Raw genomic sequence first — 14,010 nt, forward strand, 5'->3', positions numbered from 1 at the left:
CTGAAGTAAAATACACACCTTCGCCGAAATAAAAATCCGTATATACATCATTATCTACCGCACCCGTTATCTTATATTTCTATTATCCTCACGTCAGTATATATCCACGATGTTAGCTCACATTACTCATCACTCAGCCATGAATACGTACATATCGAACCTCCAACCCGACCCACCCCTCTCCGTCCATCTGCTAGTTCTGCGGTTCAGCCACCGAAACCGTCCCTTTACTCACCCACAGATTCTATTTTGATATTAATATATTCTTAGAATCGAGGTGTGGGAGCCGTGTGCCATTTTTCAACCATTAGGTAGACATGTTTAGAGTGTTATAATTTTGTTGTTAGTAAAATCATAGAAGCCTAAGATAGAAGTGAATAATAGATTCCAGAAGTTAACAGTTAATTGTGACCATGGCAGAAGTTCCAGGTTCCAGGCTAAACATCGAAACAATTCTGATCACAAACGTAAAAACTGATATTAACATTGTCAGCCGCGGGGGCCTCGCACAATATATAACAGCCGACTTGACCTATCAATATCCTCCTTCCCTAACCCCTCATTTTCCAAAAAAAAAAATCGTGGAACAACTGGATCACATCTCATTAATGATCGTTGGCCACAAAAATTAAAACTTATCCTCTGACATGAACGCGAATATCGAATGGGAACACGAATCATAAGGGTTGTACAAAAAATCGGAGTCCAATCGTTTAAATAGCACACCACCCTGCCAAACGGTTTCATCCATTCGTAGTACCACGGACAACCTCGCTGCCTAGTGGGTACTGTTTCCCTTCGATGCACGCATAGTTGGCTTGTGCAGGAAACTTCCTTTATTATGTTACACAACAGATACTGACATTTTTGACCCTCCCATAGCCCATGCATAAAAGACGAACGGAGTACTTTCTCGCATCGTGGCCCCTAAGAGTCACAAATGCACAATTGATGGAACTCAGCCAGACCTCTATACGTAAGTATACATTGTCTACGTTTTCACAAGAGAAAAAAACATAAATTTTTACATGCCTACGAGGAATATCGAATTTTTTTTTTTTAATTTTCGCGGGAGTCTTCGCTTCCATTGGTTTGATTTTAGATACAATTCTCCCACCAACCCACCCTCATACACCATCCTTAATAGGTGAAAGTATCCTCGCCCTTTCCAGAAAATTAAACCCGTTAGAAAAAATTAATACAGAAATCCAGAGGGAATCGGGCGGGGCATGAAACCGTATAGGTCAGTTCGTATCATCCGTGTAAGTACAAAAACAAAGGCATTTAGTCGCCATCGTGCTGGGGGTTAAAATAATTAGAAGGGAATATAAGGGTTTTGATCAAATGAGTACAAGAAAGGAAGAAAAGCGAATATTGAAACGCCGTTAAAACCGCGGCCACGTTGAGGCCCTAATGGAAAATGTAAAAAATCCAGATATGTTGCCCTTGCAGGCTTTTTGAGCCCCAGTGATATTGCATGTTGAGGTTGTTGCTAGTCTCGATAGCTAGCGCATGTACACACTTATGTATATAAACTTCGTAGTTCAGTAGAATTTGTAGGGAATAGTGTGGAAGCGGGGGAAAAATATTATTTGGTCTCGCCCCTTCGTTGGCGAGCGTCCCTTTCGCGTCGGTCGAGGAGATATGTGTTCTGATAGGCGAGATGAGAAGATGAGCAGCGAGGCAAAGAAAAGGAATGAGTCGCTATGACCGGCGATTATTCCCGAAAATTCGCGAAACCACCAAAAAAAAACCCTTGAATGTTGCAGTTAAGTAACTTGCCGCCCACGACCGCCCCTGCCGCCCCTACTGCCCCTAACGCTACCACCCCTCCCGCGTCCACCTCTTGAACCAGGGCCTGAAGTCGGAAGCCCAGTAACAGGATTAACCGAAACCGGCATCTCTGTTTTAACAACCTTTGCAGCACCGCGTGCTCCTCCACCTCGACCACCACGTCCTCCTCTGGGTTTGTAGGCTCTAACCTCTCTCTCAGGGGTTTGAGCGTCGTTAAACGATCCAGATCCTGCAACTCTTGGTGTCGAATATCCAGTCATACCAATTTGATCATCCGCATCAGGATTCTTGACGGTGCGTCTGCGTGTTGAATATCTAGGACCTGGTCCATCATCTCCATCATCAAATCCAGCGTCATCTGCCTTTCGCTTACCAGCACGCCGGAGGACTGTTTCGGGCTTGAGGAACCCGCGTTTAACCTGGTAGCTATCCAACCGGGTCTTTTCATCTGCAACCATTGCATATTGCATCATTGTGTGTGTCATGACTGATTGAAGAAGTTCTTGATCATCGATCTCAATCGCCATATCAATAGCCGCGCCAAGTTCTTCGGGATCCGCATACTCGGGTCCACGGTTCCGAGTTTCATTATTAGGTAGCTCATAGAGATTTGGATACAATCTCGGAACCCATTCCTCCATAAATGCTTTCTTGGCCGGATCCGCAAGTGTTTCTTGCAAAATTTTCTCCATTTCAATGTCTGCTGGTGTTTCCGGTTCTTCCTCGTCGGCAGACCAGTCGCTCACATGATCGGAGTTCTCACTATCGTCGTCATCGATCGTAGCCTCACTGATCTCGCCTCCATCACCAACCAGAAAGTCAGATACGACACTAAGGTTATCTTCATCTGGGGTGTGGATCTTTGCGCCTTCCAGTTTAGCTCGGCGCACCTCGCGTGCGTACGCCAAATTCTTGAGATCACTAATTGAGCCAGATTAGTACCTTCATTTTAGACCAGACAGATCTGCGGGGGAATAACGTACCCTTTCGTCTTCTTCTTGCCACGACGCCCGCCTCTCTTCTTCGGTTTCTCACCATTTGGATCTTCGAGGGCGGCAAGTGCAGCAGCTTCAGCCTCAGCCTTCTCCTTAATCTTCCTTTTCTCAGTTTGCCAATCCCAGGTTTGTTTAAGGATCTCGGCTGGACGACCTTCAATATGTGGTACTATCCATTTAACACCCTTGAGGTTTCGAGCCGAATCTTCAACAAACGGAGTTTTGTTCTTTCTCTTTCGCTCAGTATGGTTATACACATCCTGTTTCGGAGGGACAGTGCCGCGCATAGTGTCAAAACCGAATGAGTGAGTTGGTTTGACAAAATTGGTGGCAGGTTCAGCAGCCTCTTGTGTCTTTTCCTTTGAAGAGAAGTGCTCGCCTTCCAAATCAGCCATCGGGGTAGCAACGGCGGTGGAGAGAACAGTCTCATCGATCGCGATATCAGTAACATCGCCATCATCCTTGGCATTCTCTACGCGGGAAAGAGCAGTGGGTTGTTTATTGACGGCTGTAAGCTCTGAAGAAAAGTCGTTCTTAGGGGTATCAGCTGCCGAAAGTGGCTCAACACTGCCTTTCCTCTCGAGCTGCTCGAATCCTTTCTCAAAGGCTGCGTCCGAAATCTTAGAATCCCACAATATGGTCTTCTGTGCTTTGGCATCAGCCGGCTTGGATCGTCCCATCTTTTCAAGGTCCTGTTCCGTATCGGTCCACCCATCATCATCGATCAAAGATGCCGTTTTGAAATACGGCTGAGAAGTTCTATAGTGATGAAGGCGGAACCAATCATTCAAACGACGAAGCGTATGTTCGCCATCGAGGTGCTCGTCGCCCTCAGTAAATTTTGGCCTCTCTCGGCATCTGTACCAACCTACCAACCCTGGCTTCTTGAATGAGGGTGGTGGAGATGGGATTCTGATCGGTTTCCCATTAACGATTAGCTGTGTATAAGCCTGTTCGCCAGTTGATTCACCTTCACTAGTGGTCTACAAAGTTTAAGTTAGCAGGCATCAAACAGAAATGGAAAAGAAAGGTGTACTTCATCAACAGCAGCAGGCTCTTTATCCTTCTCTTTTCCTACTTCTTTGTCCTTGTCTTTCTTCTCCTTGTCCTTATCATCTTTAGCTCGGGGTTTTCTCCCTCTACGAACGGGAGGCTTCTTCTCAACCAGCGGCTCCGGAGCTACGGACTCGGTAGCACTACTTGCCGAGATGTAGTCCGTCTGCGTGCCAGCTTCATCGGCCTCGGCCTTACGAGTACGTCTTCGCTTTGTCGATTGCTCGGCGGCCTTAATCGCGCGAGTAGAAGCTTTGCGTGCTCTTTTTCCGAGTACAAGGGGTGCTTGCTGTTCCTCTTCAGTCGCGGTTTCCTCAGACACGACAGAAGGTGCAGACTTCGTGAACCTGCTCCTGCGAGGTTTTTTAGTGGCAGGAGGAGATCTAGGAATTATTTTCAGTGTTAGAATCTTGCCTTGCAACAGATTTGATGCTAGTATATATAGGATACTTACGGAACTTCGCCGTCATCCATATACTCGTCCTCATCGTCATCAGATAGCTCCATTTTAGATCTTCTTGCTCTCTTCTGTCGGAGCTTCGTAGGCTCGGCTTCTTTGCTAGTTTCTTTTGTTCTCTCCTCAGGTTCCTCGGACCTGATGTCAGTTTCATAAGCCTCACGGCCGGGTTGACCATCCAGGTCTTCAATAGCTGCGGTCATGGCGTCATCCACCTCCTTTTCCCTAGTTCGGAGCACTGAAGGATTCGCCTTGTTTCGTTTTCTCGGCTTGTTAATCATCAACATTTGTTCGGTGTCAACTGGAGCCCCCAAAGGTTGGTCGGGAGGGGGTGCAGTAAGTTCCACCACGTCTGGTTTGGGAAGAGCAAGGTCAGTGGTTTTGATACCACCACCTGCGACATACGCAGAACGTCTTTTGATCATTGGAGTGGCGGGCGACGGAGGTGGATGGTCTTTACCAGCAATAGAAGCTTCACCTTTTGCAGCTCCTGCTTGAGGGGATGGAGGAGGCTGGGACTTGTTGCCCACAGATACGCGTTGCTGGTTAGCAGAGGTGGTTGAAGCAGAAGCAGTAGAAGCAGCTCTTGGAGCCTGCTTGCTCTTATCAGATCCCTTTCGTCGCGGCATTGTTGGTGTAGTAGGTTGAGGGAGGAATGATGACAGTTCTCTGTTAGGTGAAGTTGATGTTGATGGTAGAGATTGTGGGGGATAAGGAAGTTGTTGTTGCTGTGGGAAAGAAGGAGCAGAAGAAGATGGATGTGAATGAAAGGGAGCAAGCTGGGGTGGATAGGTGGAACCAGGTGTAAAATTTAAAGGAGGACCTAACATAAATTGTCGACTGGCAGGTTCAATAGGACCTTGTAGTGGTGGTGGCGGCGGTTGGTGTTGTTGTTGTTGCAAAATGGGTGGTGTCGGGCTCTTTGGTGCAACAATTGGCTGATCCCGCCTTTCAAAAAGAGTGTTATGGGAGCTATTGAAACTCGCAGTAGTCGGACTGGTAACATCCTCCATGAAAGTGCTTGGCGCTCCACTAAATGGTGTCGTCCTAGTTATAGAAGATTTCCTACTGTCACCAGAGCGATCATGTTGAGGAAACAATGCCTTCCTCAAACCGTCCGAATGAGGTGTCATACTCGACATAATTGGAGAGTACCCATGTCCAGGCAGAGGTGGATGGGGCCCATGGCCACGAGGATGCCCATAGTCAATGGGACGAAACTCGGGAGGAGGATGAGCACCATTACTACTAAAAGGATTCCCCGACCCACCAGGTGGAAGAGGCCTATGAGGTGGTGCAGGAGGAGGAAGGCCCTGATGTTGAGCACCTGGGGAATGGGGGTGCGAAATACTTTGATGTATACCAAAATGTGAATACGCGGGAGGGGGAGGGGGAGGGGGGGGATGGGGTCCAAAATGGGAAGAATGAGGGGGGGGAGGTGGAGGTCCAATAGGCGACATGAAGATATTATGAGCTGGAGCCCCAGACGGGCCAGGCGGAGGCGGTGGCGGCGGCGGAGACCCATGATGGGGCGGTGGCAGTTGATGCTGGTGATGCTGCTGCGGCGGAGGGGGTGGCTGCGGCTGATATGGCACCAATGGAGGCTGGAATTGCAGAGACGTTGTCGAAGCTCTAGGGGATACTTGGACGAAGACGCTAGACTCACTATTTGGATATGGGTATGGGACACTTTCAAACTGGATACTGGTTGATTTTGGTAATAGTGAACGTTGACGGGCACGACCCTTGGCTGAACCGGGTGGCTTATCACCATCAGCACGGGATCTTCTCCGTCCCATAGGAGATCCTGGCGATGCGGCCGTGGTTGGGGTAGCTGATGAGCCGGGTTCTGGTGATCCAGTTCGTGAACCAAATTGGGTATTTAATCCTAACTTTGGAGGACCTCCTTGGTGTGGAGAATTTAGTCTTTGGATCGAAGACGAGGTAAACGTCGAAGTTGTCGATGGCCCAGTATCCAGAGATATAGGGTTGTGAATAGCCTGCATCAAAGGAGTCTGAGCTGGTTCATTGGAGACAATATTCCTAAACCCCTTTGGAATATATGGGATAGTCGTCAAACCACCACTTGATGTCCTTCGATGGGAGTCACCACCGGCCCTAGACCCCTTGCGTACAGATTTAGATATGGATTGAGTTCGCTTTTTGTCATCCTCCTTTAAAAACATCGGTTCGAGAAGATTTCCATCGTCAGGGGAAGGCTTCCTGTCAGAGCCTAGTTTAAGGCCAGAGGACTGCACTTTAAACCCCGTCTTATTATTGGTATAAGGACGAGGATTTAGCGGCAGAGGTTGATGCTGTTGCAACTTGCTATGTGGATCCAAACATATGGTAGGCCCTTCTGGAGGAGCAGAATGGGATCCCATACTTGTAGGAAGACTATGGGTATGGAATGGAGCATTGAAGGGATTAGGGAAGGTATCACTGTGCGCGGAAGGAGGCATAGGAGAAAGAGAACGACGTTTTGTGGGATGGGTTTCAGGAACAGAAGCAATAGAAGGAATTGAAGCAACAGAAGCAACAGAGGTAATATCCGGTGTTCCCACGACGGGGGTTAGGATTTTGGGGGTTTGTGAACGCTCCTTTGGAGGAGAGGCTGGCCGTGGAGGCGCCTGCTGCTGTAAAGGCGTCGAGGCATCTTGCCCCTCAGAATTCATGGCTGAGGATAATGAAGACGACAATATCAAAAAAAAAAGTATATAGAGACCAGCCTGGTTTGGTATGAGAACTAGTGTATTTGACCTTGGGAGTTCAATATCAAATTGGATCAAATCCCGTGCTAATATTGCAAGGGTGCAGTCCAGCAGTGCGAGATACCTAGTCCGTGATATCCAAAATGAAGAAGAAAAAGGGATTTCACGAAGAGGCTAAGACAAAATAATAAAGGCGATAGTTAGCATTTGCAGTTTTTTTTTACTCTTTTCAAGTAGATGCAACAAAATCAAATAAACCGAGTGTTCTAAAGAAAAGGGAAAAAAATTATCAATTTATAAGGATACGGGTAAGGATATTGTGAGAATGATAACGACAAGGATTGATTAAAAGAGTTAATCTAGGAAATATGAATTCGGATATCAAGGCGAATATGATAGAGAGAGTGATGGAGAGGAGGGTAAAGAGAGAGGAGGAATGGCAAGGATGATGAGATGTGAACTGAAGAGGCGAAGTGAAGGAAGGAAGGTTTCATGGGGCTGGAAACGGATGTGTTGTTTTGTTTGAGAGGTTGATTTGACCGACAGCCAAAACGAGCCAAGCGAAAGGGAAAATGTGTTGTCCACAAGGGAAATCTCGGTTTTGTTAGGGAAAAAGGCCCTTCCAATCAGAGTGGACACGAACACGCCAGGAAGAGAAGTATCCTCTGATCGATTGATCCTGGCCAGGTCACGGATTCCCTGGATTTTGCAGATAGAAACCGGTGTCAAAAAGTATGATAGGAGTAGGATAGATAGGTGAAAATGGTTTACAAACGGGGAGGCTAGATTATAATGCATAGAAAAGGGCTGGGCAAAGAGGGATTTTGGCTTGACTGTCGGGATACATGCATAGAAAAACGATGCATCCTGATCTGATCACAGCGGACTTACTATTAGACGACAGGCTCATGAATTTTCTCTTTTGAAGAAGAAAAGGTGGTAGAAAACCGGAATGATTCAGGGAATATCAGATTCCCTTGGGCTTTCTTGCTAAAGCTGGACTGTTATGATACATGTCAGCCGTTGTAATCCTAATCAAATATCATGCCATACATTACCGTTTTACCATCGATGCATGACATCGCGTACATGTACATACACACCGGCCAGTCAAAATACAGTAGAATATATCAAAGTTGAGAATCGTACTGTATATCATAGCATCCAGAGTATGTTCATGCAAGGGCAAAATATTCAATAGCTAAAGGGAAAGAAGGGTGGACAAAAAGGGTACAATCAGCCAGCTTACCGACGAATAAACGACAAATATTATAATAACCCTTCCGCTGGGTGTGTCTCTTCTCGTCTCTCAAATCGTTAAATCGAAAATAAAAAATTACTTGCAATCTTCAGACGATATGACCTTCGTCTATACATAACCTTTAGTTTTAGGTGATGACGCTGATGATTTTGGATGTTGGTGTTTCTTTTCCTGTCGTGTTTTTCTGTGGAAGGGGAGAGGCCTTTGGAAGGAGATATTTTAATTTTGATGAAGAAGGAGAGGAAAGTCCGGTCAAAGTTGGTTCTTTCTTTGGCAGTGTTTTTGCTTTTTCCGCCTTCTTTTTTTTGCTGTTCGCTCTACGCTCTTTTGCTCTGCGGCAACCTTTCTTTTTTTTTTTAAGGAAAAACCAACGTATATACGGCTTTTTACCATAGAAGTGCACACGATGGGAGTATGTATATATTATAATTAGTCTCGGGGAGAAGGTCGAATGAAGACGGGTAAAAACAGCAGGAAGAGGCGAATTTCTAGAATAGAAGTTAAAGTAGCGATCCGGGTAGGTAGCAGACCGGGACGCCTGTGTCACTGTATCATGGAAGTACTTATGTATGTAAGTATGTACTGTACTGGCCTGGCCTAAAGCAGCACGAGACAAGATGTATTGAGCAATCGAGCCGAGCCGCTTTAAGTGCATGTGAGGTAAGGGATCAAGTTTTATATACAATACAGAATATCTTTTTTTCCTTTCTAAATTCCCGTCGGATTCGGAGTGGATACATTATCTCAGGGCTGTCATTGTTTGTATCGGTGTATTATAAGTACCACACATGAAGCTTGAAATAAGTATCCAGACGCATATTTGACAGATACCGGCGAGGATATTAAATAGTAAAACGATATGATTACAATAAAGTATATACTGCACACCATGAGAATACCTGAGATTAAAATATCGGCCCAGATCAGATCCATGGGATCCAAATTATTACCCTTGAATTGTCTGTCGCCTCCCAGTATATTATGACACCTACAAGTGTTTTGTCGCGCAACCCTGAATCAAATATTGTGGTGTTTACCATCCGATGAAAAACAAACCAAAAGGCTGATTTATCCCAGCCCTACGTCTAAAAAAATATATTAAAAAAATATATGTCAAAAAAAACAGTAAATCTACAATATTATTTAGATAAATATCTTCTTGGACCAATAGTGGAACCAAAATGCTAACGTGGAAAGTAAATCTTCGAGCAAGTTCTAAATAAGGTGTGAAAGCCGCAGATACTCTGTACATAAATTTAAAAGAGGGAGAGCCTGGTGGGGCCAACTAGGTAATTGGCATGAAATTTCCCAAACAAAAAAAAAACACTAAACAGCAAGCGTAAGTATACCGAAAAACGCTTGCGTCCAGCCAATCAGAGACAGGTGGAAACCCAAGCACGAATCCATGTCACACTCCTCGCTCGCTCAACCTCTAATGTAAGTGCTGCCGTGGTCAAACATCAACTTTGGCATTCACCCACATCCTTGCCACTTTTTTTGCCTGGACTCCTCGAGACGTTGGTCGGAATGTGAAGGCTGTCATTTTTGTTTATCGATGACATTTGAGAAACCTATATTAGTGAATAGGTATATATATCATGTCAGCTGTTCCGATCTGTATCCACCTGGACACTTTAATGCGATAGGTATTAATAAGACCCTGCACGCGCACGGGTATTCGCGAGTTCCCGTTTGATACGGATCCATTATTTTGATATATTGCTGGATATCAAACAATAGATACCTTATATTATTGATACACTTGCATATCAACGTGTACGTAGTCTACACTACTTTCCTTTTGGCGTAGTTGATCATATAAATATATACTTAAGTGTATACTACCAAATCTGAAAGATCGGACGTTATTGAAATCGATCGTCTGACGGATTTTCTACAACTAGCCATAGTATACCTAAGTATGAAAGTTACGGACGGATCCGCGGGGTATTCGACCAGTATCACCTGCGATAGAATAACAAAAACCGCAGTATTCCCAAGCCAGACAAGTTTAGATTCAAAAACGTCCGTGGCTTATATACATGTCCTAAATTGCGGGAATCGAGTCACTATTATGCGAGGGAATAGAACCTGCATAACATGTCGATAATCCCTCCCCACGATTATAAAACAAAGCATACAAAGCACTCGTGCACTCGGACCACATTTACCGAAAATCAAATCAAGCCAATGCTGGCAGGTGCCTCCCACGGCGTTACTGGACAAACATATGGCTCAAACACCAATACAGCGTATAATATTACTAATTGTAAGCCAATCTCCGCATCTTGGATGTGTACATACTTTCAAGGCTAACATAAAACCTGTCAATATACACCGAAAATTCAATATCTCCAGCAGAAACGAGGCTTCGAGAAGTTTCTACAAGAGATAGCACTTCCGAGATATCTCCCTCGAGTTACGCAGACAATTCGAACTTCGTTTCGACATCACCAAAGAATCGAATCGAATCGAGAGCTACGTTACATCATATTCTGAATCCAACACCGCAACGCACTTTCTCCAACACTCTAAAAAATCGATCAATCCACCTTTGAATTTTGCCCTTTCAACGACCACAAAACAAACCGGCAATTCAAATTCAAAAAAAACACATTTGATCGATATAGAATATTGATAACTCCGGGAGAAAATGGCATCAGAATCCATACCACTTTCCCTAGAAGGGAAAGTTGCAATCGTAACCGGCGGCTCTAGGGGTCTTGGTGCCGACATGGCCCTAGCATTAGCCAAGGCTGGTGCAAAGGTACCACTATATCAATGTTCTGCATTCAAACTTCCTATCCTCAAGAAATTTAAAATCCGAAAACCTCCAGTTCCTAATCCCATATCTACAATAAACAGGTAGTAATAATTTACGCCTCCCACTCTTCCACAAATGCTGCCAACAACATCATAAAAGAAATATCCTCCCTCCCCCACAGCCTCAACAGCTCCAACCCCTCCAGCATCGCAATCCAAGCAGATCTCCGTGATCCTACTTGTTTTCCCGACATAATACAAAAATCCCTAATCCTTTCTCCCAGTAATCATATCAACATAATCGTCAACAATGCTGCCGTTCAAATTGGCCTCCCCGTATCAGAGATAACCGAAAATGACTTTACAGACACTTACACTCTCAACATCCTCGCTCCCATGTTACTCCTAAAAGCTTCTCTCCCATACCTTCCCTCAAACTCACGAATAATAAACATATCATCAGTAGCCGGTAGGTCCGGGTTCTCAGGTCTTTCCCTATATTGTTCTTCTAAGGCAGCTTTGGAAGGACTTACAAGATCCTGGGCCGCGGAGTTGGGAACCAATGGGACGACAGTCAATGCAATTGCCTGTGGACCCATACAAACAGATATGCTAGATAGTATTCCCGAAAGGATTAAGGGGAGGCAGAAGGAGGATACACCAGTTGAACAGAGATTTGGAACAAAGGATGAAGTCAGCGATGTTGTAGTCTGGCTGGCAGGGGAGGGAAGTAGATGGGTCAGTGGCCAGACGATTAATGTTAGTGGAGGGTGGACGATGTACTAGCCGTGCCAATCTCCGATTATGCCTACGAGAATACTGTATACAAATCCGTTCTACAATATTATCTAGGTACCGATATCCACTAGTTATTCCATCTGGAAGTAAGACGGGTCTTACAATGTATATGAAATCTTGAAGCTAGCCCTGAAAATGGCGGCGATATTTCCCAACTACCACACATTACCTACCCTTAGACCTGACGGTTTTATACTGGGAACGAAACCGGTTTACATAATGAACCAATATTCTATGTTTAATATTGGTGCTGAATGAGACCCTTACTATTCAAATAGAAATTCATCTCTTCGACAAAATACCTAACAATGCAATAAGAAGAAAACCAAGACCTAGCGTAGAATCTAGGAAGTACAAGTTGGGTGAAATAATACATACCACACCTCACATGTGTTGCGTTGACTTTTGCTTTTTCCCAGCAGCAGCATCACGTCCACTCAACTCCAGCTTAGCAAGCTCCCAAACTCGCCTCCAACAAAGCACACACCCACCAAATCCATCCTCTACGACGCCTCATCACTCACCTCCATCGAATACCACATATAATATCATCACCATCTAACCCACCTCACCTCCTAACTACCAACTACACCTCACATCTACCGCGATGGAAAGATTAAGTCGCATGTTCCCCGGCGGGGGCATGGGTGGTCCAGCTCCAGGCGTCGTGCGTAAACCTCGTCGTCCGACTGCTTTATCATCTATTTCATCGCATGCTTCAACAAAAAAAGCGAAAGACTAACATGATACGATGGATGTAACGGAATAGGATGCTCCTGCGATTGATAACTCCGAGACGGTGTATATTTCATCTCTAGCTTTGTTGAAGATGTTACGGCACGGAAGGGCTGGTATGCGTTTCCTCCACCTACACTACCCATTTATCCATCGATATACGAAGATTACCTATAGTATCGAAGCTCACACAACGTGTTTTTTCCCCTGTCTTTAGGTGTTCCGATGGAAGTCATGGGTCTGATGCTAGGAGAATTCGTGGACGATTACACCGTCAGAGTAGTTGATGTATGCTGTCCTACTACATCCCCTCCACCTCCAAACCATACTAACCAATCAACCACAGGTCTTCGCAATGCCCCAAAGCGGTACCGGCGTCTCCGTCGAAGCCGTCGATCCTGTCTTCCAAACCAAAATGATGGATATGCTCCGTCAAACCGGACGGTACCTTCCCCTCAACCCCTCCTTACCTTCCAATCTCACCACATACAGCTAACCCATTATCCGTGTGTCATATACAGACACGAAACAGTAGTAGGCTGGTACCATTCCCATCCTGGTTTCGGCTGCTGGCTCTCCTCCGTCGACATAAACACCCAACAATCCTTCGAACAACTCACCCCTCGCGCCGTAGCCGTCGTCATCGACCCCATTCAATCCGTTAAAGGCAAAGTCGTAATCGATGCTTTCCGTCTCATAAACCCACAATCCCTAATGATGGGCCAAGAACCCCGTCAATCAACTTCAAATCTTGGATACCTCCAAAAACCCTCTGTTCAGGCGCTCGTTCACGGTTTAAACCGACATTATTACTCCATCGCGATAAATTATAGGAAAACTCCGTTGGAGGAGAATATGCTTATGAACTTACATAAGAATGTTTGGACAGCCGCGTTGGAGATGCCGGATTTCAAGAAGGCGGATGAAGAGAATGTGGTTAGAATGGAGAAGATGGTAGGACTGGCGGAACAGTATACGAAACGTGTAGAAGAGGAAGGTGGACTGAGCGCCCAGGAGCTGAAGACCAGGTATGTGGGCAAGTTAGATCCGAAGAAACACTTGGAAGACGTGGGTAAGAGAGGGATCGAAGAGAATATCGTTACGGCTTTGGTGGGCATGGTGGATAGACAGGCTGGCATGTCATGTGCCAGTGCTGTTAATGGAATCAAGGAGGAAGGGGATTTAATGGAGGAGTAAACATTTTTTTTACCCCGGCTGTCATATTGAAATATACTAGCACTCCCGAGTGGGGAAGATAGCATGCTGTATTATATTATAATGCACACTTCTGATAGATGATGCCATGGGTGGGCGTGCAATGCTATTTATCATTCTCAGCATCTTTTATTCCCATCAAGTTTACCTAAGTAGGTACTTGGGTGTAGTATACACCGTTCGGATTCGATATTCATAGGCATTTAAATAAGGACGAAGGTAACTTCC

At 45.3% G+C, this 14,010-nt stretch overlaps 3 protein-coding genes across 3 annotated transcripts; 2 read left to right on the forward strand and 1 right to left on the reverse strand.

The window, feature by feature from the left end:
• Positions 1 to 1,769: 1,769 nt before the first annotated feature.
• On the reverse strand, positions 1,770 to 6,974 carry AOL_s00080g232 (uncharacterized protein; the record flags this gene model as incomplete). Its single annotated transcript, XM_011124607.1, has 4 exons — positions 1,770 to 2,715; positions 2,778 to 3,772; positions 3,826 to 4,225; positions 4,297 to 6,974. The coding sequence occupies 4 exons, from the start codon at positions 6,972 to 6,974 to the stop codon at positions 1,770 to 1,772; spliced, it is 5,019 nt and encodes a 1,672-aa protein (XP_011122909.1).
• Positions 6,975 to 10,924: 3,950 nt separating this feature from the next.
• On the forward strand, positions 10,925 to 11,820 carry AOL_s00080g233 (uncharacterized protein; the record flags this gene model as incomplete). The annotated part of the gene is made up of 2 exons (XM_011124608.1): positions 10,925 to 11,038; positions 11,137 to 11,820. The coding sequence occupies 2 exons, from the start codon at positions 10,925 to 10,927 to the stop codon at positions 11,818 to 11,820; spliced, it is 798 nt and encodes a 265-aa protein (XP_011122910.1).
• Positions 11,821 to 12,439: 619 nt separating this feature from the next.
• Positions 12,440 to 13,764, forward strand: AOL_s00080g234 (uncharacterized protein; the record flags this gene model as incomplete). The annotated part of the gene is made up of 5 exons (XM_011124609.1): positions 12,440 to 12,499; positions 12,602 to 12,683; positions 12,785 to 12,855; positions 12,914 to 13,011; positions 13,089 to 13,764. 5 exons carry the CDS (start codon positions 12,440 to 12,442, stop codon positions 13,762 to 13,764), a joined length of 987 nt encoding a protein of 328 aa, XP_011122911.1.
• Positions 13,765 to 14,010: the final 246 nt, after the last annotated feature.

The sequence above is a fragment of the Orbilia oligospora genome, assembly GCF_000225545.1.
Source record: "Orbilia oligospora ATCC 24927 unplaced genomic scaffold scaffold00080, whole genome shotgun sequence".
In the NCBI taxonomy this organism is placed as follows: Eukaryota; Fungi; Ascomycota; class Orbiliomycetes; order Orbiliales; family Orbiliaceae; genus Orbilia; species Orbilia oligospora.